This window comes from Equus caballus, chromosome 2 (genome assembly GCF_041296265.1).
Source record: "Equus caballus isolate H_3958 breed thoroughbred chromosome 2, TB-T2T, whole genome shotgun sequence".
In the NCBI taxonomy this organism is placed as follows: Eukaryota; Metazoa; Chordata; class Mammalia; order Perissodactyla; family Equidae; genus Equus; species Equus caballus.
This window is the reverse complement of record NC_091685.1, coordinates 23,292,951-23,317,173: the sequence shown is the minus strand read 5'-3', so window position 1 is coordinate 23,317,173 and position 24,223 is coordinate 23,292,951. Positions and strand designations below refer to the sequence as shown.

The following is a 24,223-nucleotide window of genomic DNA, read 5'->3' as shown; positions in this document are numbered from 1 at the left end:
CACCGGGATATCAACGTGGAGGTCAACATCCTTGATGGAGGTCAACATCCTTGGATCCCTGGAGGCTACCACCATCATAACGATTTAGTTATGGCGGCCTCAGCCTGGCCAGACTCATATAACATACAACCACACATATCACCACATACATCATAGTCCCATGCCTCAAGAGGCTGCTGTCTTGTCAGGGGACCAAACCCCTCAGGAATGACCCAAAACTCCCCTGCAAACAACTGGCACAGAGTAGGTGTCCCATATTAGTGGTTCACAAATCTGGCCTGGCATCCAGATCTCCTAAGAAGGCTTTGGAACTACAATTCCTGGGCCTTGTCCCAGACCTCCTCAATCAGAAATTCTGGGTCTGAGGCCAGGATTCTGTATTTTAAAAGCCTTTGAGTGATTCTAATGATAAGCTGGGTTTGGGTCCATTTTAGACTGGGCAGGGCCACCAAAGACACCTCCTTCCTCTATAAAGTATCTGCCTATTTAAAAATAAAGGTAATAAGTGATATTTGTGACCCACACTGGATTGGTAGGAAAAGTGTTGACTGTACTTCTTTACGAGCCATCCCTTCATCCAGTCTTTGCCTGATCGGACCCTGCCCAGTACACTGAAGACCTTTATTTCACCGGCTCAGTTCTTACAGCCAGATCCCGGGCCAAGCCCAGCCAAGCCTGACAGTCATGGGAAGCCCCATCCCCTCAAACCACTGGGGTGAGTGTGGCTTCATGGTCTGCATCTGGTGGGTTTCTGAGGAGCCAGTGCACCCATACACCCACAGAGTTTCAGTACCCTCCCCATCTGCCACCCCTGCCCCACACGTGTGCCCCAGCCCAGGGACTGGGCTTGTGCCCTCCTTCTTGATTTCCTCTCCAGTCCCTGCTGTGAGTAAAGCCTTTTCTGAGACTGCAGCCTCTGGCTGGGGCGAGGACACCCTCAGGCAGGGGTAGACTTTATTCTCTTGGGCGAAGACATGACTCAACCCATAAGCCGCCTTCCCTCATCAAGTGTCTACCTATTTAAGAATAAAGGTAACAAGCAGTGTATGACCCACATGGGCCCAGTAGGACAAATGTGGACTCTACTTCCTAGGACATTCTGATAGGAAATGCTGGCAGCCACCTTTGTGAGTCATCCCTTTATCCAGGGTCAGTTCTCCCAGCCTTGGCTCCCCTCAACTCCAGCTCACCCTTCCCAGGCTGTCCCTACGGTCCCGGCATGCTTCACAGCCATGACTGCAGTGCCCGTTCCCCCATGCAGGAGTGGATACAGATCCTCCCCACCTCCCGCCACCACCAGAACTTTCTGTTCAAGGAAACCACTCCTTTGGATTCCTGGGCGTCCTTCTACAGAGCAGGTGCACTGCACCCCCAACCCCGCCACAGCTTCGCACATCACTAGCACAGTGAGAACACAGGTCTTCAGGGGTCTGGTTCTTGAGGACTGAGTAACAGAGGAAGGGGGCCCTGGAACCATGCATGCTGGTTTTCAATTCCCAGGAACTGGCCTAAAATACAAATTTGGACCAAAGCAAGCCCCAGGTTCCCTGCTTCTCTCCTGGGGCCACCTATGGGTTAATAGGACCTTTAAGGAAGCCTAGAGAAATGAGGAGAACATTGCATCAGCAGAGGATGCTCACACAGCCCTTATTATCGCCCCTGCCCCTGATCAGAAGCAATGCCCAGGAATACAATCCCCCACATTGACCCTGACACTTTCGAACCTCAGCTGATCCCAGTTCTAGCTCTGAACACATGAAAAAGGCAATTTCCAAGGACTCTAGCTATTGTGATAATATTTTCTGGGCCAAAGGAAAGGATATTTGAAATTGCACTTGTCTTGGAAAATCTGGGATTATATATTCACAGGGAATGCCAGGCTTCAGCCATGTAGAGGAAGGACCATGGAGACATGCTTCCCGTGTGCACAGGGCATTGAGGTCGAGGTGGGAGGGGAGCGAAAAAAGTACCTGCCTATTTAAAATAAAGGTAACCAGCGATGTATGTGACCTATATGAAGAAAACCACAAAGCCGCTATATTTAGAAAAATGAAAGTAGATGAACAAAGAGAGTGACACACCATGTTTCTAGATGGGAAGGCTGTGCATTATAAAAATGCCTATTTTCCTCAAGTTAATTTATACTTTAACAAGACTGCACATACAAATCCCAATAGGATTCTTTTTTTTATTCTAACAAAGTGATTCTAAAATTAATCTTGAACAACAAACAGATGAGAATAACAATGAATATTCTGAAAGAGAAAATAATTAAGGGAGGAAGGAATAGTTTTGAGCTCTGCCAGATATTAGAACATATTATAAAACAACAATTAAAATTATTCAATACCGGCGCTAAGATAGAAGCAGAGCAGGAGAACAAAGTGGTGACTCAAGAAATAGACTTAACTACATGTGAGGATTCAGGAGGTGATAAAACAATGCATTTCCTTCAATCAAAAGGGAAATGAATTACATAATAAATTGTGTTGGAAAACTGCGTAATAGTTTGCACAATATTATACATTCATCTAAATAAACTCCAGATGGATTAACAAATTATAGTTTTAAAAAAATCAAATTACTGACAAATAACCAAAAATAGAACAAACTGTTTCTCAGATCTGTGGCAGAACGACAACTTTGTCAGCTTTGAAAAGAAATCACAAACATTGAGAGATCTGTCCATATAAAAATGTAAAACAACTGTACAGTGCAAAATAGCAAAATGAAAAAAAAAGGGAAAAGAAGACATTGGGAAAATATATATCTAATACCACAAAGAGCTTCTACCCATGATAGAGAAAGAGAGTCTTCCAATTGGAAAGGAAAATACCAACGCAACTCTCTCGTACCCACATGTTGGAACGGACAGTTGCTACACAGAGACTGCAAATAGCAAATGCCCCATGTCCCTCCTACACAGCGCCGGACCCAGGACACTGTAGAAAGAGCAGGACTGGAGTCTCTGTCCAGGGTCCTGTGACGGAAATCCTGATGCCACTTTCATTCCTCTAGCTCCAACGAGGACATGCCTCTAGCCCCTGGGTACCCAGCAGTCTCTCTCTGGACCCTACTCCCTTCTTGGGCCCCGCTCCCTTCTTTCAGTCACATACATTTGGCAGCTGCCAACCCTTTTGGGAACTACCACAAACCAAGTACCCAGACAGGGAGTGCATGTGCGTGCACGTGTGTGTGTATGCGTGTATGTGTGCAAAATGTGTCTAATGAACATCCCCCTTTTGCATAGGCCCAAGCCCCAGGGCTTCTCTCAGAACTCAGTACCACCACTTGGATGTCTCCTTTTGCAACGGGGCCCCAACTTTGTCCTCCCATCATTCAGGCCCAATTATTGGACAGAGATGACATCATGCCTGCATGCTATGACAAGAGAGACTGTTGCTCTCTTGTTCAGCACCTGCTATGATGCCAGCCCCATAACAGGCACTCAATGAATATGTGTTAAATAAAAGAATGAATCTTCACAGGGAAGATCCTAAACGCATCTGTATTACCAATGCTTGCTTATCGGAAAACTAAATTTTGAACCACAAGAGCCCACTTTAATTCACATAATTAGGTCTATCTTCACATTAGAGCAAGCTCTTTGAGGTCAAGGACTGTGTCCAATTCATCTCTGGATTTGCAGCACTTATCATAACATTTGGCACTTTGCAGAAGTTCACAAGGGTGTGCTGTAGGAACATATCCAATTTATACCTATTAAATTAGCAATTTTTAAAAGGCTACACAAACACTTGAGGTTTGGCGATGCTGATAAAGGTTACGAGTGATATATGTGACCCATATGACGAACACCACAAGGTTGTTATATTTAGAAAAGTGAAAGTAGATGACCATAAAAGAGAGGTATGCCATGTTTCTGGATGGGAAGGCCGTGTGTTCTGTGAGTCTTATTCTTAATCATATAGCTTGTGTTATTGGTATTATGAACTGACACCACATTTTTGGGGAGCAATATACATCAAGAGTTAATAAAAATGTTCATATCCTGACCCAACAACCTCACTCCTGGAAATTTATCCTAAGGACATAATTCAAGCGAAGAAAAAAAAAAGCCATATGCTTGAGTATGTTCATTACAGCTTTATATAAAATAATTGAACATAATTGGTTAACTAAGTCATGGTCCATTCACTAGGCAGAATATCCATAGATATTAAGAATGATAACTATGACAGATGTGCAGCCTCATGGCAACATATGCAACATAATGTGGAGTTTAAAACACAGAATGTGAGATGGTATGTTCAATTTGATTAAAGCCACATGAAATATGTGTGTAAGAGTCAAAAAAGAATGGCCAAATCTAAAATTGGTTTTGGTTTAAGGAAGTGAAATTAAGAGTATATTATTTATCTAAACCTTTAAATTTACTTAAACTTTTGAATACTAGAATAAACCAAAAGCTTGTGTTAGGTATTGACCCTTGAGCTCCAGATACTTCTGAAAGACTTACAGTACATTATATAGGGCACAGCACTATGAGATCACCTCTTCAACCTGAGCAGGATCACCCCCAAAGACCCTCCAGGTTAGAATTTGACCAGATCAGTCATATTCCTTTATGCAGCTGACTTTGTACACAGTAGGTGCTCAATAAATCAAAGATGGATGGATAAATGGATGAGTAGAAATAATGAGAAAAAGCAAAGATTAGGAAAAGGCTTTGACACTGGTATATTGCATATTGATATCCAATACTGGTATAGTTCCACTGAGGGTCAAGGATCTAGTGTTCATGAATTGTCTAGCTCTTGTCAATCTGTTACTTCATTGGAGTAACTCAGCCAACAGTTTGCTTCTGTACTCTGACCTAGTATTTTTGTCCTAGGGCTTCCTTGTCTTTCCCGATGACCCCTTGGATTCTGGAAATCTGGCGCAATGGAGAGAGCGCAGGATTTGGAGTACTATGAGCTTGCGTTCAAATTGCTGCTCCGTCAATTAATAGTTCAAATTCCAGCCCATCATTGAATGGTTCTGTTACCTCTGAGCTAGTTACCTTGACTACTTGAACTTTGTTTTCATCTGTAAAATGCGAGAATAAATACTCCACAAAGTTGTAGGGAAGATTCATATCTTCCCAATGACGTAAAAAATTGAATAAACATCATCCTCCTCCCTCACCCCATGCTTTCTCACTGTCATAACTCTATGGACTTTAAACACAGCCTCACTTAAAATGCAAACACACAGATTTCTTCATATTTAGAATTTGATGAGACTAGATTATCTTAGATCACTAGGGTGGTTTTTCCCCTATGAGAGATTTGGCAATGTCTGGAGAAATTTTTGATTGTCACAATTGATGGGGTGGGGAGCAGATGCTACTGGCATCTGGTGGGTGGAGGAGAGCGATGCTGCTAAAACATCCTACGATGCACAAGACTGCCGCCACAAAAAGAATTATCTGGTCCAACATGTCAGTAGCGCTGAGGTTAAGAGACCCTGCCTTAGAGTAACAGTGCGTGGGAGAGACCGGCTTCCTGATGACCATATGGCCCAATCCACTCTTTGTCCAGCACTGTGTGTGTGTGTTCAGAGTGGGGAGGGAGGAACTCAGGGAGGAAGGGACAGGGGAGTACCAGGAGAGGACCATTTCCCAGAGCATTCCTGTGGAACAGCTTCCTTTACCTCCCAGTTCTCCAAGGCCCAGCTCAAGCCCTGTACCCTCTGCAACATCTTCTTTGAGCACCCATGGACCCACCCCTCCCTCCCTTGGTCTCTCAAGGTTGGGTGCTGACTTGTAACTTACAGTATACATCCCAGGAGGCCCTGCTTTCACATTTCACACATGTGCCATACACACTAGGAACTGAGCAATTAGGATTCACACCTTCTCATGGTGGTTTACAAAATGGTGAAGGAAAGCTTGCATTTGTGCCGTCTTGGCATATTTCTGGTAAAGGCTGTTTTGAAATTTCTTCTGAAAGTGGCTGCTAATGGACTGATAATTGGTTTCCTGGCTTCCTGATGAAGTGTGAAAGGTTCTGCTAGCCTGTCAACAAAGCATCAAGTATTCTGCAAACCACCTTCAGAGTTATTTGTATCTTCCTTCCCATCGTATCTCTTGCTGTGGAGGAATAACTGGACATGGTCGTATGGGAAAGGCTCTCTGTCCTTCTGTAAGGAAGGGGGTGACACAGCAGAGCTTCTGGGAAGGTGAAGAATCTGTGCCACCTGACCAGAGCTTTCTCACCAGGCCACCAGGCTGAGCACATTTCCTAGGCAGAGACTGAATAGCTCCCACGCCAACACGTGGTGCTTGGCACACTGTAGGCACTCAGTAAATATTGTCCAGTGGATGGAAAGTGTATCACTTCCAACTGATTTTGAGCAGGGATCCCTGGAGATGTGAATTAACCAAGGAGGAAGACAGTGTAAGAGGAAAGAAGCTGGCTCCATCTTTTCTTTCAAAATGCTTTTCACCGTGAGAAACAGAATCTTCTTTAAAATCTAGATGAAAAAAGACCATCTATTGAGCATCGACTACTGTGAGGGCAGCTCAAAAGCCAAGGAAATGATTCTGAAGTCTCTGCTTGCTACAGAAAATGTTTTAGAACATGAAGGAAAGAGTGTATTTGTGTGGTCTCGGCAGGGCAATTCCCTAGTAAGGAGTTGTTTTGAAGAAAAGGTTTCAAGAGAACAGTGTGCTGCTTGGCACTTCTTTGGACAACTGTTCAAAGAAATTGGAGCTATCAAAATATTTCCCCAATCCCCTTCTAAATCCTAAGAAGGAAACAGCAGTATTGTTTGCTAAGTATTGTATTAATATTTATTGTGTGGTAAATTTCAGGACACTTATGCTCACTTTGCTAGAGGTGCTTTTGTACTTACATTTATGACCACCTGATACTCTTTCATATTTGTATAGATGCTTAGAGATGTTGCCCCTTTTCTATTGATCACCAACTATGATATATTTGATCTGGGGTCAGAAGGAGAACATCAAAGTTTAACATTATCCCTCAACCAAAGTATGAGCTATTCTGTAAAGGATTCACTTTAAGAAGTGGTTTCCAAGCATTCGCTGCGGAAAATGTGACGACTGTTCATGTCATAGTTATCTGTTTCTGTAAATACGATCAGAGAGGCTTAGAATGTTCGGAGCCAGAATGGAAGGCTACCCTATTGAATAGAATAGAAAACCAAAATCCAGAGAGAAGGTGCCCTGGCCACAGTCATGAAGCTCAGCTAGGACAAAGGAACGAGTCTCCAGATTTTTAAACCAAAGTCATCTCAGTGTGCCAGGACGTTTTTAGCACCATCCTGTTACCACCAATTAGACTGTTTGTTTCCTGAGGGCAAAGCCAGGGCCCTATGGAAGCATCGGCTTAGGGACTGAGTACTCAGTAGAGAGCTGACCGATAGAGCTCCTTCACCTTCATGAAACACAAATGCCACTTTGCTATGTGGTGCAAAGGCATGGGTCCAGCTGGCTCTCTCTGGCCTCCTCCTCTGAAGCCAGCATCCCTGAGACTCAAGCTGTGTTCTGTTATTCCCAGATGACAAGAAAAATCCGAGTGATGGCAGTGGTTGGGGCATGCCATTCCCCTATATCCCAGAATCATCCAGAAGAAGAAATGCCACACTGCCCTCCAGAGTGCCTGCTTCAGGTCTCATCAACAAGCTTGGCTCCTCTTCCTCATTTTAAACCACAGAGAGCTCCACCCCGTACTTGCCAGGACCATTCTGTCCCCTTCTTCTCAGCTGTTCATAACTAATGGCCAGCTCCGTAGGGGCTGCCAGCCTCGCTCCTGGAAATGAAGGCTTGCTGAGCAGCACTTCATGGTCTTCTGCCCTTACTGAAGGTTCCAGAAAGATTTCCTAAAACTACTCCTATGAGCCAAGGGTCAAGTAAATTTTTGGAGGACTTGAGGGGCAGCGCCCCAGGGGCATTCTGCTACCTGCATCTCTCAGCTTGTGGGGCAGGGAACTTTATCCTGGTCCTAAGTAGCTGTTGGCTGTGCTACCCACTTCATTCCTACCAGCTCTCTGCCCCAGGGGTCTGCCCTTCCCAGTTCTCCTTGCCTTGTTTTATCCAGATGGATTCCGAGATGAAGCTTCCATGGCATCTGGGACTCCCACAGTCCGTACCTTTGCCTTCTGAGGCCCTGCCTCCAGCCCTACCTTCTGAGGCTCCACGCCACCCACACATTCTGGCCTGGGCTTGGTCTCTAGAACTGTCTCCCCTTTGTTCCTACTTGTCCCAAGCTGCTCCCCGCTAACTTTCCCTGCCACCCTCCTGACCCCTGGTCCCCGTGGCATCTCTAACACTGCCAGGCACTATATTCTAACCACATCAGGCTGAAGGAATGAACAGATTTCATGCCATTTTACTTTTTTCAATAAGGGTGATTCGTTTACTGTGTATCTAAGAGAGATTTGATCTTTAAACCTCTGAAAGAATTTTTACATACACTCACAAGTCATCAAAAATGCTTTGTCAAACCAAAGAAAGTGATTTTTTTGTTGTTTGAGAAGTATAATCACCACGGTATAACCCAACTCACCAACTCATACACCAGACTCCCAGTCAGCACAGATGTTCTCTTACTGTCTCCCCAGTTATTCCCTCCCCAGTCCCTGAGGGGCCACCATTATCTAGTATGCAGCACTCAAGAGGCCCTGAGAAGCCCACTGAGGTGGGAGAGAGGCTCAGAGGGTCAGGCTCCTTGCCCTTCCCTGAGAGAAGCAGATAGAAAGAGATGGAGGAGGTAGGGTAGCGAGGGCTGGGAGAAGAAGAGGTAACAGCCTAGAGAAGCTGGAACCATTGATTTCTCAGCAGAGACCAACCCTGCTACACACAGCCCCCTTACACTTGCCACTCCCACTGGGACCCAGGATTTAGAGTATTATTTGCGCCGGAAAGTATGGTCATACCATCTAAGAGGAAGGAAGAAGGGCTTTCTTGTTATTTCCGTAGAACAGAGCACTCAACACCAACCCCTTCTCCAAAAGATCAACAATCCAAAGACAGCTTGATCCCCACCCTCCCCAAATCCAATCTGAGAAGAAGCAATTGGAGGGAACTTCTTACATCCCAGCAAGGCCATGGCTTCCCACCACACCCAGAGGCTGGTACAGATTCTACCATCTTATGGATTTGCCAGTCCCTTCCACCCTGGCTTGACTGTCTGGTGTCACTGGCAGTAACAAGGGTGAGGAGGAAATGTCTGGGTCTGAGCCTGGTGGACCAAGCCCCAGTGGCATCTACCTTGCTCTCAAGCATCACCACGGAGGACAAGATGGGTTGAAGAATGTCCTCAAATGTCAAGAGCAATCATTCTCAGTGCTACAGTTTAGGTTACTGCCAGAAATGAGGACCTAACCAGCAATATGGCGAGGAATAGAGGAAAGCAGAGTGAAGCTGTTGTTACAACCTGCAAGGTTCCCAAGGACAGGGCCCCTGATTAGTTAGGAAACGGGCCCCTGCCTTTCGGTGGAGACCCCAGGTGGCCTCCTCCCCGCTCACTTACACACGCAGCCTGGCTTCTTAGCCGACCACTGGTTATTCTTTTGGCACGTGATTGCCTTCTGCCCCACCAGCTCAAAGGCAGGCTGGCACTCAAACTTGAGTGTATCACCGTGGTGAAACCGGGAGCCTTCCCTCCGGCCATAGGCGGGAATGCCAGGGTCACCGCAGCTGCCCTGCTCGATCTCTGAAAGACAGGAAGACGAGAAAACAGAGACAAAGGTGACTTCATACCTCTCTTGGAGCTGGAGGTCCACGTTACACGCTCTGCTGCACCTCTGCCATGAGGAAGTGCTTGGAGCGACCCGGGTAGGATCTTTAATGAGAAATCCTGCAATGTCCTGTTTCAACACGACACCCTAAGATAGATGGGCCTTCCAGCTAGCAAACGCCTGAGACTCCGTGTCCACGTACAGTGTTCTACGTGCTTGGGCATTTTCATTCAGGGAGGGTGGGTCTGCAAGCATCATGAGATGCTTGTCCCAGGAGCTGACAAGTCCCAGAGTTTGGAGACATCCTTACTGATCTTGACCCTGCATTTGGATTACCAATGTCACCTGATAGATCTTAAATGCAGTCCGTTCCTGAGCGGCAGAGGCAAGCACAAGAGGGCAGCTGATGCTTTGCTGCCCACCTTTCCCTAAACCAGAGATTAAGCGAGAATCACTATTTACTGCCTTCTGATATGGAAGTAGTTTCATGAAGATATTTTTTAAATTCAACTTGAGAGAGCAGCAGGTAAAATGAACCAAATGACTCATTAAGTATGCTTTTAAAGTTCAATTGATTCGGCAGTGGTGACTCAGACAAGGAGTGGGTTCCCCAAGACAGCTCTGGGGGCCTGGACTCAGGAGGCATGATGGGCTGGCTGCCTCGGGGGAGAGCCAATCAGGACCCAGATGCTCCAGGGAAGGAATGTGTCCTGGCCAAGTGCCTGGAGTTTCCTCCGGAGACACCCCCACCTCCATCAGCCCTGTGCTTGGTGCTGCGAGAGATGAAGGGCGGGGGAGAGAGGGGAGGGAGGAGAAGAGGGGGAGGAGGAGCTCTGTTCCCAGGGAGGAAGGCATCCTGCGGGAGAGACAGGGAGCAAAGAATGAAGGGACAGAGGGTGAGGTGAGGGCTGTATGGGTCCTATGATTTGGGAGCGAGGGGGCTGGAGGAATCAGGAAAGCTTTTTGGATACTTTCCCAGGATTGTCAGGTCAAAGGGACCCTGCCTTTTCTGTAGACATCATTACGGGCTGTCAGGAGCCACAGTCCCTGCAGTTGCTGTGCGTGACCTCAATAGGCATGATTCTGCAAAAGGCTTCTTACCACCTTGGTGGGCTTCTGAGGGCTCACTGAGGCTGCCTATGCTCCCCTCCCCCCATGTACTGCCTTATACGGACAGGCTCTTGATTCTCACATTCCTGTTACCCCGAAATCCAGGGCCTCCAGCTGTCTGCTGTGAGCGGGCAGAACAAGGCATTCTGTGGCTGAGATTGTGTACGTGTGTGTGTGTGTGTGACCTAAGTCGGACATTTAGGGTCCTCGAATGCAGGGGAAAGGAGGGGGTCTGTGTGACCAGGCGCCGGTCTGCTGCAAGGAGAGGTCAGCTCACCCGCCTTTCCGCTCACACGGCCCCTTGGCCTCACCCTCTACACACACACCTGCCGAAGCACAACTGGGCCCTCCTGTGAAGCTGGCTTTTGTCATGCCAGGGACGGGAGGGCACACACTGAGGCATTCCTGGGAAGGGGCCCCTTTGCGCCAGGTCCCCGAGCTCCAGGGCATCTGAAGGGAAGGAAGAAGGGGTCCCTGTGACAAGTCGTCCTGGAGAAGCAAATAGCAAGGCCCTCTTTCTCCCAGGTGTCCCCAAACATGCTCTCTCTGGCACACGAGACCCTGGCCAGGACTGCCACTGCAGACATTCTGAGTCCTGATGAAAGCTGCCCAGCCTTTGAAGACAGAGCTGGATTCTATCGCTGGGACAGGACCCAGATTTAAGGTTTCTTAGTGAGGCCCCAGCACGCCGTAGAAGATATAAATTTGGGGTATACCTGCCTGTGTCCCTGCCCACAGCAGCTGGTCTGAGGGTGTACTCTGCTCATCAGAACCAGTGTCCTCCTCATTGTGTAGGCACAGTCTTTCCCACAGGCCCACACTCACTCAATTTCTCCTGCCGTCAATGCAATCAGAAGCATATAATGAGCACCTACTGTGTGCCAGTGTCTGTGCTAGACGCTTGAGATCTGGTTATGGGCTCTTCTTTCAAGGACTGAACAATCCAGTCATGATGCAGACAAGGAAACAGGTATTCATGACACAGGGTGATTCGTGCTGTGGAAGCGCCCAGAAGGAGCACCTAACTCAACCTTGGAGTGGGGAGAGAAATAGGGTGCGGGGAGTGAGGTGCTAATCTTGGGCACAAAATTTTAGGGACCACCAAAAACGCAGCAATCAAGACAAACAATATCTTGGTGCAATGTTTTGTTTTTTTTTTTTGGAAAATCAAAATTAATGCATCTAAATCAAATCCAACATGAAGAAAAACACCAAAACTCAAAGATCAGATCCGACCTAGCACTTGTACGACTCACCTCATTTGCCTCACCCTAGTCTTGGCTATCGGAGCCTATTGTTATTTAAATTGTATATGTCTTTTACCATGGATATTTTCTACTAATCTTGATTTTTAAAAGTACTGCATTAAAATATTATTTACCTTAATTATTGAGTTTTTTGGCATCCCCCACATGCCTTAAATTTTATGCCCAGGGTGAGCGCCTCCCTTACCTCCCCCCAGACCCATCAGGAGAGGCTTCTTGGAGGGGGTGATGTCTAAGCTGAGTCTGAAGGCTGCGCAGGAGTTAGCAGGTGAAAGGATAAGTGGGATTCAGTGCAGCATTATTCATAATAGCCAAAAAAGGAAACAACCTAAGCATCCATCAATGGATGAATGGATAAAGAAAATGTGGTGTATATAAATACACAAACACACACACAGACACATTCTGGAACATTACTCAGCCATAAACAAGAAGGAAACTCTGCCATTTGTGACAACAAGGATGAATCTTGAGGGCATTATGCTAAGTGACATAAGTCAGACGAGAAAGACAAATACTGTAGGATCTCACTTATATGTGGAATCTCACAAAACCGAACTCATGGAAACAGAGAGAAGAGCAGTAGTTACCAGATGTGGGGGTGAGGAAACAGGTGAAGGTGGTCACTGGGTACAAACTTCCAGTTATAAGGTGAGGAAGTACTGGCGGTGCAATGTGCAGCATGGTGATGTAGTTCCCGACAATGTATTGTATATTTGAAAGTGGCTAAGACAGTAGCTCTTAAAAGTTCTCAACACACACGCACAAATTGTAACTATGTGAGGTGACGGCGTTAGCTAACTTTATCGTGGTAATCATTTCATAATACATACATATATCAAATCATCATGCTGTACACCTTATACGATGTTATATGTCAATTACATCTCAATAAAGCTGGAAAAAGAAAGAAAGGAGTAAGTGGGAGAGAAATGAGAAGCAGGGCCATTTAGCTGAGAAGAACCCATGCAAAGTCTCAGAGGAAAGACTGTAGGATCGTGCGTGTAGCCACTCTGAGCACTTTACAGATACTGTCTCATTTCATCCTTATAGTAACCCTGTGAACTAGGTACTATCATCTGTATTTTAAAGAGGAGGAAACTGAGGCACAGAGCAATCATGTAATCATCCAAGGTCACAGAGCTAGGAAGCAGTGGATCTGAGATCCAAACTCGCGTTGTACGGTTCTAGGGCTCTTAACCACTGTGCAACATTGTCTTCCCACAAATGCAAGTACTTTCGACAGTGATGAGAGATAAGGCTGGGAAATGCTTGCAGGGCCAACACACGAAAGGGCCTGTGCAATCTGCTAACAGGACTGGACTTCAGATGGCAGGCAATGGGAAGTCAATACAGGGTTTCATTCTATTTAGCATTTTACACTTTGTATTTTAAAAGATCACACTGACAGCTGTCTGGAGAATGGTCTGGGGGCAGTAGTTCTGGAGGCAGGGAAATCATTCTTTCATTCAACAAACATTTGAGTGTCTACTTAGTGTGAGCCACCCTGCTGGGCACTGGGGGTGCAACGGAGAACAAGTTTTGCTTCCATGGAGCTTCCAATCTAGTGGGAGGCTCACAATAGCCTGGGAGATGTTTTGATGGCATCCTGGACTGGCACCAGAGGCAGAGGGATGGAGAGAGGCAGAAGATTTGGGAGGTGTACAGCAGGAGGAAGCCATAGGCCATCCTGAGAGTGAGGATGTAGGGGTTAGAGGCGAGGCTGTGTTCTTCAGTGATGGAAGGGTTTGGCCTGGGCACCTGGGTGTGCTTTCACGGAGACAAGGATGCAGGAGGAGGAGCAGGTCTGGATGGTCCTCAGTAGGGTGTGCTGAGTTTTGAGGTGTCTGTGCACCTCCAAGTGGATGCATCTAGAAGAAAATGGCTACTTGGGGCTTAAGTTCAGGAGAAGTCTGGTCTAGAAATAAGAGAATTTGAGATTTAGCTCATAGATGGTAAAGAAGCCATAAGAAGGATGAGATCACTCAAGGAGAGTGAGAAGAGATGTCAGTCCCGGACAGGACAGTGAGGCACACTGAAGGGACCAGTGGAATGCTAGACTAAAATCCTGGGAGCGTGGGGTCACAGAAGCTTAGAGAAGAATGAGGTTCAAGGAGATCGACAGCATCAAAGGCTGCAGGGAAGTTTAGACAGGATTGAAAAGCAGGTTAGCAAAAGGAGGTCACTGTTGATACTGGCAGGAGCAGACTGAGAGTAAGGATGGGGCTAAACAGCCAATGGGAGAAGAGGAAGAGGATGCAGGGTGAGTTGTTGACTTTTACAGCAGGCATTTCTTGGCAATGAAGGAATAGAGAGAAGTTAGGTGGTAACTCATGAGGAGTAGGGCCTAGAGGGGAGCAGTTTAACAGTATTTTTTTCTTTTTCTTTTTTTTGAGGAAGATTAGCCCGGAGCTAACATCTGCTGCCAATCCTCCTCTTTTTGCTGAGGAAGACTGGCCCTGAGCTAACATCCGTGCCCATCTTCCTCCACTTTATTTGTGGGACGCCTACCACAGCATGGCTTGCCAAGCAGTGCCATGTCCACAGCCGGGATCCGAACCGGTGAACCCTGGGCCGCCGAAGCAGAATGTGCGCACTTAACCACTGCGCCACCAGGCCGGCTCCTTAACAGTATTTTTAAGATGGGAGAAACCTGACTATATTTAAATGCTAGGGAGGGAGAGAGACAGAGAGAGAGAGAGATTAAATGGTTAAGTGATGATATGGAGGAGAAATGGGGAATGACAGCGGGCTCTAGAGAAGGCAGGAGGCATGGGACCCAGATCACGATGTGGGGCTAGCCTTGGAGACCAGGAAGCTCTCCTTCCCTCGTGGAAGGATGGAAGAGGGGATTACAATGAGCTTTCAGGCAGGATGGCAGGAGGTTGAAGGAGATCCTATGGTGACACAGGCTCTATTTTCTAAGTGGAGGAGGAGGTCATGGTCATTGCTGAAGCTGAGGGACTAGCCATGGGGAAAAGGACTTGATGTGGACAAGAACGTCTGAAGCAATCACCTGGAGAAGAGGGAACCACGGCAAGATGGATGGCCATGTACCTCTGGGGCCCACAAAAGGCGGCGATGACTCATTTATAGGGGCACTGCTGAGCATGGCTGTGTGACACGTCTCAGAGCCCTCAGTAACTCGGTTCATGTAGAAATGGGGAAAGGAGCTGTAGGATTGATTGAGGGGTGGGGTTGGGTTTGGAGAAATGGAAGGACAATGGGGCAAGGAGTTGAGGATCTTGTCAAAAGAACGGCTCAAGTGTGATCCTAGGGGCTCAGGCTAAAGAAAGAAAGAAGTGAACAAGGCAGGAGGGGATGGTGGAATGGAGAGGTCAATGGAAGGATGATGAACAGGAGCAGAGGGAGTAGCGGGTAGGGAGCTGAGGGACCAGGGCCCCCAGAGCAGGATGGGTGAAGTCAAGATGTCAGAGGCGCTGGAGTCGAGGTCCAGCTGTAGCCAGGGTGGAGTGCACTGAACAGGAGTGAGAAGGTCAAGAAACTGAGAGGCAAGATCATGGCAAGACTTGGAGTAGAGAGGAAGAGACTGGTGACATTAATGAGGAGGGTGGAAAGTGGCAGAGGTGGAGACAGCACTGGGTCAAAGGAGGACAGGTTTACACAGGTGCAATAGCACTGGAGAGAGAACACGTGAGCCCACCTCTCCAGTGTGAAGTTCATGGGGTCTGGGGACAGGAGCTGCTGGCAGTGGAGAGGGCTACTCTAAATGGTGACCTCAAGGGGAAGCCAGGTTTAAAGGAGCATTTGGCAAAGAGGTCCAAGGCACTGGAGGGGTGCAGGTGTAGACCACAGAACCAGGATTGGGTGGAGGGGAGGGGAAGAACAGAGCAGGATGGTTTGAGGGTTCGGGAGCTCTTTCCAGGAAGGCAGAGAGAGCTGGTGGCTATCTTCTGTCCCTTGAACATCTCTTGTCCTGGTCTGGCCCTTCGCTCCAAGCCCAGAGCCAACCCCTGCTGGGAACACAGCGACCAGAGCCCCCTGCCTTCCTGCAGAGGGCTGCCCGTGCTCCACTGCCTGCCTGAAAGGCACCTGATCTGGACTCTCCTGGCGAGGGGCTGACCACGTCTGACGCCAGGGCCCAGAAGTGCCAATTGACAAACCCAATTTTGACTTGGAGAAAATCATGCATGTGGTTTCCTGTTATCTGGTTTCACATAATTCCATTTTATAAGTGTTTATCTCTCTCCTCGCCTACCAAAAGCAAGCTAGGGAATACGAGAGGAGCGCTTCAAAGACACCTCTGAATTCCATGACGACGGCTCTGCCGCTGGGCACTTTCGCTTCCCTCTTCTCGGCTGTTTAATTCCTATCGTCTGTGATCAACCTCACTGTCTTCTCCCCAGGTTTTTCAATTTCTAACACCAAATTGGAATCCTCCTTTATGACAATGTCTGTTCAGAAGGAGCTGCATCACGTCTCTATAAATTCACGAGTTGATGAGCTCCAAGAAGGGCAGCTCCACTCGGAGGAAGAAGGGGAGGCCGAGCTCGGGCTGTGAAGTGCTGTCTTTCCAAGGGTGGGGCTTCATTTCTTCCTTCCTTTATCCCCTGCTCCCTCGGCCTGGGCTGCAGTTTCCTGTCTTCTCCTTCACACGCTGACTCCGCACGCTAGCTTAAGATGTCACCTCCTCAAAGATGCTTTCCCTAATGATGCCTCTTAGAAATTCCCCTTTTTCTTTTCTTTCTAGGCATCTACTCTTGTCCTTCATAGCCCTGATGCCCCTTATAAGCATTCATGTATTCATTTGACTAGTTACTGTTCTAGACATTGCGGGTAGCCGTGGGAATATGGGCAAATGAGCAGGGATTACTCTGTTGGGCATCAGGGACAAGCTGATTCACCAACTCAGCCCCCTTGCTCCCCACTGGCTGCCGGGTTGGCCTCCTTGCTTCTTGTCTCCCCACCCGCTGGAATGTAAGCCCTATGAAGGCAAGCGTCGATTGCGTTGATACGCATTGCTGATCTCTGTGTACCCAGCAGTTGGCACGGTGCCTGGAACACAGAGCATACTCTGTTGAATGGGTGAGTTCAGCTAATCTTTATTGTATTGAAACTGCCAAATGCCATGCTCAGCACTAAAGATATTGAGCTGCCTGGCCCATGGCCCTGCCCTTGGAGAACTCATAGTCAGGTGGGTACAGAAATAATTACAGCACAGCTGATGAGGGCAAGGGGGGAGGTGCACACCTGACCACACAGCCTTTGGGAGAGCAGAGGAGGCAGCTCTGGTCTTGGGCCAGGAGAAGGGGAGAGGCTTCACAGGGCTTGCCCAAGCCAGACACAGGAAGCAGCTTGGATTCTGCCTTCCCCTCCGCACCTGCAGCCCTCACTAACCACTCGGATTGGCCCCTCCTCCTAAACATCCCAGCACCCTCTGCTCTCCATCCCTTCTCTCACCACCTTAGTGCAGCCCTTCGCAATTTCTCACCTTGCTGGGGGCATCAGACAAGAGTGGGTCCCCTGCCTCTTCCCTCTATTCTGTACTCTGCAAAGCAGTGCGAGATCACTCAGAAATGAAGATCTGATCATTACCGTGCCCTGCTCATTGATCTTCCATGGCATCCTAAAATCCACAGATTAAAACCCTAACTCCATGGCACAGCAGGACTTTGCCTACCCTCTCCCATGCCAGCCTCATCTTTGGCCATCTCTGATCTTGAGATTTATACAACAGAGCGACTTGTAGGGAGGCAAGATAGTGTGACGGTGACGAGCGAGGGCTCTGATGTCAGAGGGTCCTGGATCTAAAGCCTGGCTCTGACACAAAGTAGCAGACCTTGGGCATATGGCTTATTCTCTCTGAGCCCTAGTTTTCTCATCTGTAAAGCGGAAGAGGTAATAATAACATTCACCTTACAGGGTTGTTTTGAGGATTTAATGAGCTGATGTATATAAGACAGTTGTGAAAATGTCTGGCACATGGCACGTAACCTGTAACAGTAGGGGTTTCCTCATTGTCACTACTGTCCTGTTGTTGGCAGGGCCCAGCCAGCTCTCACATTGCTCTAACTTGGCACCTGCTGTCCTCTCTTCTTGAATTGAACACCCCTTGCTTGTCTGCCAGACAAACACTCATCTTTCAGTGTCAGCTCAAGTGTTTCCTGCACTGGGATCTTCCCTCGAATGGTCCAGGTGGGCTAGGAGCACTCTCTCTCTCTCAGCCCCCTTGGACAGTTTTCTGTTATAGCTGCAATGCTGTGGTTTTTGGCATGATTTCTCCCTGTTGAACGAAAAGTTTCTTGAGGACCGAGACAGTAGTTTTGAAATGTCTATCAAGGCACAGAGGAGGCATTCGATAAATGTTTGAGGAATGGTGAGGGGACGATGAAGGGAAGGATGGAAGGAAAGAAGCAGTAAAGGGGAAACAGAGGAAGAGAGCATAGTGTCTGGAGAATAGTTAGAAGTTCAATGTGGAGGAAGTGATGGTGAGATGAGGGCAGAGAGATGGTCTGAGGGAGACCATGAAGAGCCTGGTTCAATGACTGATGAGTCATTGATGTTTTATTTCGTAGGTTGTCAGCTCCTCCAATATAGCGGTCCCATCCCTTCTGCTCTTTGTATCTCCAGAACCAAGCATAGTGTCTTATGCATACTAAGTGCTACAGATCCATTGTTCAATCAGCACAAACTCCCGTCGAGTGACCAGGACATCTTTGGAACATTAAGATGAGCTCTGGGCATGCCCGGATCTCATGGATTTCCTTAGAACCACATCCCACTCCACTTTTCTACTTCTGATGATGATAAGGGCACAAGCAGGCAAGAGACACAGTCCATCTGAATGTGTGTCTCTGGGTATTTGTGCATCTCTCTCTGCACACGATTTTCACAAATAGGATGGAGGTGTGGGAGGACAAAGTGGGTGATATTCTTCCCTCCCCACTCCTTCCTCCACCACACTGTCATGGGTGCGTCACAGGCTGAAGGAGGTTGGGAAACAGGAGTAATTATGGACGTGTAGAACATTTAGGTTGCCTCTAAGCTGCTTTAGCCCCAAACTGGAGCTTGTCATTTGCAAAAGTCCATGTATTTAGAGTATATTTCATTGACAAATTACCTCCTGCTGAATTTTAATGGTGCAGCATCCTCCTCTCTTTACCGCCTCTGCCCCTAGGGGCCAAGACAGGCTTGAGCATAGCAAGGTCTCCCTGGGTTTTCCTGAGAGGAGGCAGCAGCTGCCTGTATCTAGGTAAACTCCAGCTCCCAGAGCCTGAGAAAGCTTTAAGGGCATCACAGAAACTCAGTGAGTGTCTTAGGAATACGCCTGGTGTTATTCCTGGCCGAAGCTGGAAAGTGTGGGCCTCTCAGCTCATGGGGATGAAACAAGAAGCAGCAGAGGTGTCCTGAAATAGCAGACTTGAGGCTGAAAATGACCACATGCGTGACCTTCTGATAGGAGGACAGGCGCTGTCTGAAAAGGAGTGGAGTCCATGACACTGGTCTGCTGCCCTCGGCTTCCTCTCCAGGCCAGCTCCAACGCCATTTCCTTCAGGAGGCTCACCTGTGCCCAGCGCCAGAGTTACATCCTGGGGAAGGGGATGGAGGCACTGCCTGCAGAGGGCTAGTCTTGGCTATCTTCTCCCTACTTGCTCTCAAACTTTATTTCTGTGCAGGTTTTAGCTTTAACCCTAGGGGCATGTCAGCTTTCTCAGCCAACTAGTTCTCTCTCTCAGAGATGTCTGACCAATTCCTTTTCACCCTTCAAGCAAGTCTCAGACACCAGCTCCTCCAGGAAGCCTTCCCTGAAGCTCTCCAGCAAGGTTAGCTGCCCCTCCTTGATATTTCCCATCTTCTCGCCCTTCCTTGACTCTAGTGAAGACAGACTTTGACTTAGGTGGAGGCACAGACTGTCCCGCTGTCCTTGTAGCCCCAATGTCCTGAACAGTGTCTGCAACACATAATAGGGGCTTAGACAACCTTGAATGCCCAGGTGTCCTCATTTCCAACACGGTCCCCTGGACTGCTGAGCATCCTTTCTGCACAATCTCTACCACCCTGCTCCTCTGTATCTCCAGGGTCAGGGGCCCAGCTCGTTCCTTCCCCGGGGCCAGCCTCCCAGATTGAGCATTAGGCTGCCAGATTCCAGGCTCCAGGCAGGAAGCAAGGAGACTCCCAGACTGATGCTAAAACTTGTTAGTAAGTTGTATGTAATTTTATAATATTTCTGGTGAGTGCTAATTGCCTGTTCCTTAAATATTTCTTGTTCTACTGGGAAGCAAAGCAAATCAATTGCAACTGTGAATGCATTTCCTGCAGCTGGCTGCCCTCATGGAGGGGGACTGAGTTTCTAGGCTCGAGTACTCAGATACTGACACAGCCTGACTCCCCTCCCCCACCCCGACTTAGGATTGTGACAAGCAGAACTGGAAGGATTTCTGGGGAATAACTCCCCCAATTTTCCCACCCAGGGGATCGCACTTCTAAGGAGGGGGAGAGGTGATACTGCAGAGCCACCTGCCTGCCTCCAAGGAAGATCCTTGTTACCTGAACTGGGGCAGAGAAGGTATTGATGATGATGGGGCCAGGTGTGCCTGGGGAGGTCTCTGCCCTCAAACGCCTCATGCTACCTGTGGAGCATCTGCATCCCGGGCACCCTCCCAGCCCTCAGCCAAGATGTCTGTCCTCTATGAAATTCCCCAGGAGCTGGGTAAAAGGAGGGCTAAGATGGGGCATAGGAATTCTGAAGATTTGGGCCACGGGTGCAGGTTGGGAGAGGAGCCACAGGACTGGAAAGTGGGGGAACAGAGCTGGCTTTGAACTGAGTGTTTACTAACCGCCAGGCTCTAAGCCGGGGGCTTCACTACACTGAGTCCTTGTAAGTCCCCTGTGAGATAAACTTTTATCAGTCCTCTTCCCAGATGAGAAAACTCAGGCTCAGAGATGCGGAGGGACTGGCTGCAGATCATGCCCAGAGCCAATGACTGAAGTCAATGATAAATTGGATTTGTCAACCCCAAAGCCTAGTGGGGCGGTGGAGAATGGGTGGGCTTTTTGGCCCTGAGCACTGGGAGGTGGTAAAGTGAGCAAAAGGGGGTTGAGAGGTGCTGAGGCAGGGTGCTTGATTGTGCCTGTGTAATTTGCACATTGCCACTTAATTCTGAGAGCTTTTCTAAGCACATGTTGTGTGCCAGGCTCTGGGCTAGGCCCTGTCGGATGCACAGATTAATAAACTGTAATTCTGCCTGGAATTGGTTCATAGGAGCAGATTTGGCTTAGAGTTATGATCATAGAGAACTTTGGATGCCATGTGAACGAGTGGATTTTATCCTAAAAGCAATAAGAAATTGTCATTAAAGTTTTTTTTTTTTTGTAAGTAGGAGGGCACTGTGCCAGATGTGGATTCCAGGAAGATCACTGTGCTGCACGTGGCAGACGGATGGGGTCGGGGAGAGGCTTGGAGTCAGGGACGCCCGGGAGGAGGACTGTGCTGCCATTCAAGTGAGAGGTGATGAGGGCCTCGGCCACGGCAATGACAGAGGGGCTGGGACGCCACAGAGGGAGAACCAACAGAACCTGGGAATGGAGCCAGAGGTGGGAGAGGGAAAAGGCAGAGCTGGAGATGAGGCCGAGTGGTGGTGAGGATGGTGGCGCTGTTCATCCAGATGGAGACACAGAAGCAGGGGTGCGTGTGGGGGATGGAGATGGTGAGCTCGGTCTTGGATAGCGTTATAGACAGAATCTTTGCATCTCCCCCAAATTCATATGTTGAAGCTCTAGCCCCACAGTGGCTGTGTTTGGAGACGGGCCTCTAAGGAACTAATAAAGGTTAAGCGGGGTCATAAGCGTGGGGCCCTGATCTGATAGGATTAGGGTCCTTGTGAGAAGAGACACTGGAGAGCTTGTGCTGTCCCTCTCCAGCTGCACGCACTGAGGAAAGGCCACATGGGGACAAAGTGAGACGGAGCACTCTGCAAGCCAGAAAGAGCCCGGCCAAAACTGAACTGGCCAGAACATCGGTCTTGGACTTCCAGTCTTTGGAATTGTGCGGAAATAAATTTCTCTTGTTCAAGCCACCAGTCTATGATGTTTTGTTATGGCAGCCAGAGCAGACTGACACAGATGGGTTAGTTTGAGATGTCTGAGGGGCAAGCTGTATAAGATGTGTCACAGGTAGGCTGATATGCAAGTGGGCAACAAATTTGGAAGTCACTAATGTTTAGGTTGAGGCTGAAGCCATGGAAGTAGATGTGATCAACTGTGGAAGGTTCTAGAAAAAAGAGGATGGGAAGCTGAGAACAGACCCTGAGAAGTGCCTGCCCTGAAGGGGCAGTGAGGCACGGTGCAGGAGCTGTGAGGGAGCATCCAGAGAGGTGGAGGAGAAGCAGGAGGCTGCAGGCGAGAGACGCCGAGAGCAGGATGGGAAGGGACCAGAGAACTCCACTGACCCACTCACTTTACAGTAGAGGGGCTCCTCACCATGCAGGTGTGAGACCCATGGGTTTCACCTCTCAAACAAAGGTCAAGGGTGGAAGGGACAAGAGGGAGAGGCAGGCCCATCCTGACATTTAACCCTCACAGGTTCTTCTTCCTGCTGCACAAAGTGCAAACTCTTTACGAGGTCTCAAGAGTCTTCGTGACCTGAATCTGCCTTCTGCCACCGCTGTCCCCAACCCTACACCGTGCCACAGTGAACCATCTCACTTCTCAGCCAGTCTGGGGAGTGACAGCCCCTGCTGGGGAGTGCAGGTGTACAGCAGGGACATAGAACTGGGGCCTATTGGAGCAAGAATGGGCCACCTGGAGGACAGGCCAGGAGCAGGTGTCCCCGGCAGAAGAGGACACACCCCGGAGTGGAGAGCAGTGATAATCATGGAAAGTTTGGGTGGAGAGGAACTTCAATGACCCCAGGGGAGGGTGCCCCTCTGTGCTAGATGCTACGCAAGGAACTTCCTGTGATCTTATTTCACTTTTTTAACAAGGCTATATGGTGGTCTCCATTTTATGAGTGGGGAAACTGAGGCTCAGAGAGAGCACAGGACTTGCCCAAGGTCACGCAGCTGGGACCAGGCTGGGATTCACCAGGTCTGGTTCAATTCCAGAGTCTGCTCTGTCTTCACAGAACCTGCTGCCTCTCTGTGCAGCACCTGTGTAGGCCCTGTGGGTTAGCGATGTCTCTGAATGCCCAGACTCTCTTCCTAATTTGTCAGGGATCCAAGGAAAAGCCCTGCCATACCTTGTCCATGACCAGCAGTCACCCAGTGTATGTTTTTAGACTGTGTCTATGTTGCTCGCTGTTGTAACCCCAGCACCCAGCCTGTCACATAACAGAAGCTTAATCAATACTGGCTGGGTGAAATGGACAAATGAGCTAATGAACAAAACCCCAACCTGCGGGAACAAGGAAGCGGGGCTCATGATATATGGCCCATTTCGTTGGGGCGAAGCTTTGGCTTCTATAAAGCCTTTACAAGGAATTGAAATTCTGCCACTTTGGGAGGCTCCTGGTACAGAGGAAAAGTCATGGTCATCGAAGCCAGAGAGAGACAGGATCAAGTCTCCACCCTGCTAGGTCCCACAGTTCTGTGTGATCCCCGGCAGGTTACTTCTGAGTCTCAGATTCCTCATCTGTAAGAGACCAGCCATCATGTAGCTGTGAGCAGGGAATGAGATGAAGCAGTGTTCTTCAAATGCGTGTTTAGCTACAAATTCCCTCTTAAAAGAAGGCTTATGGGAACAGAAGAGATGGAAGCAGAGGCAGAGCACCCCCTGCTAGGCATCCCCTATCCCACCTTGGTGGTCTCTGAGGGCACCCCAAGTCTTTGCATGACTGAAAACCCCGAGATAACAAACATCAAGCTTCTAGTACACAGTAGGCTCTTAACAAATGTGTCCCTTTCTTTTCCAATGAAGCTGTACCAAACCAGTCTAACCCCTCTTTCCCACACAACAGCCCTTCAGAGATTCGTACACAGCTCTCAAGTTCCCCTGAGTCCACTTTTCCTCTGAATAAACATGCCGGGGGTTGTTAACCTTTCTCACTGGGTTTAACCGAGGTCCTCTCCTCATCCATCTCAAGCTGAGGTCCCCATATCTAAGCTCAATTCTCTGATGCCTGATCAGAACAGAATAAAGCACAACTAACTCCCTGGGATAAATTCTAGTTGCTGATTTTTTTG

The 24,223-nt window shown here is 48.4% G+C and overlaps 1 protein-coding gene across 4 annotated transcripts in view; it reads right to left on the bottom strand.

Moving 5' to 3' along the window:
• CSMD2 (CUB and Sushi multiple domains 2) overlaps positions 1 to 24,223 on the bottom strand; it is a 592,855-nt gene that overhangs the window by 240,701 nt on the left and 327,931 nt on the right. For 3 of the 4 annotated variants that reach the window (XM_023633833.2, XM_023633839.2, XM_023633867.2), the window contains exon 13: positions 9,501 to 9,683. The exons of the other annotated variant lie outside the window; for it this stretch is intronic. In XM_023633833.2, the coding sequence (XP_023489601.1) occupies positions 9,501 to 9,683 (183 nt within the window). The remainder of the gene's footprint in view (positions 1 to 9,500; positions 9,684 to 24,223) is intronic. 4 annotated transcript variants of the gene reach the window in all.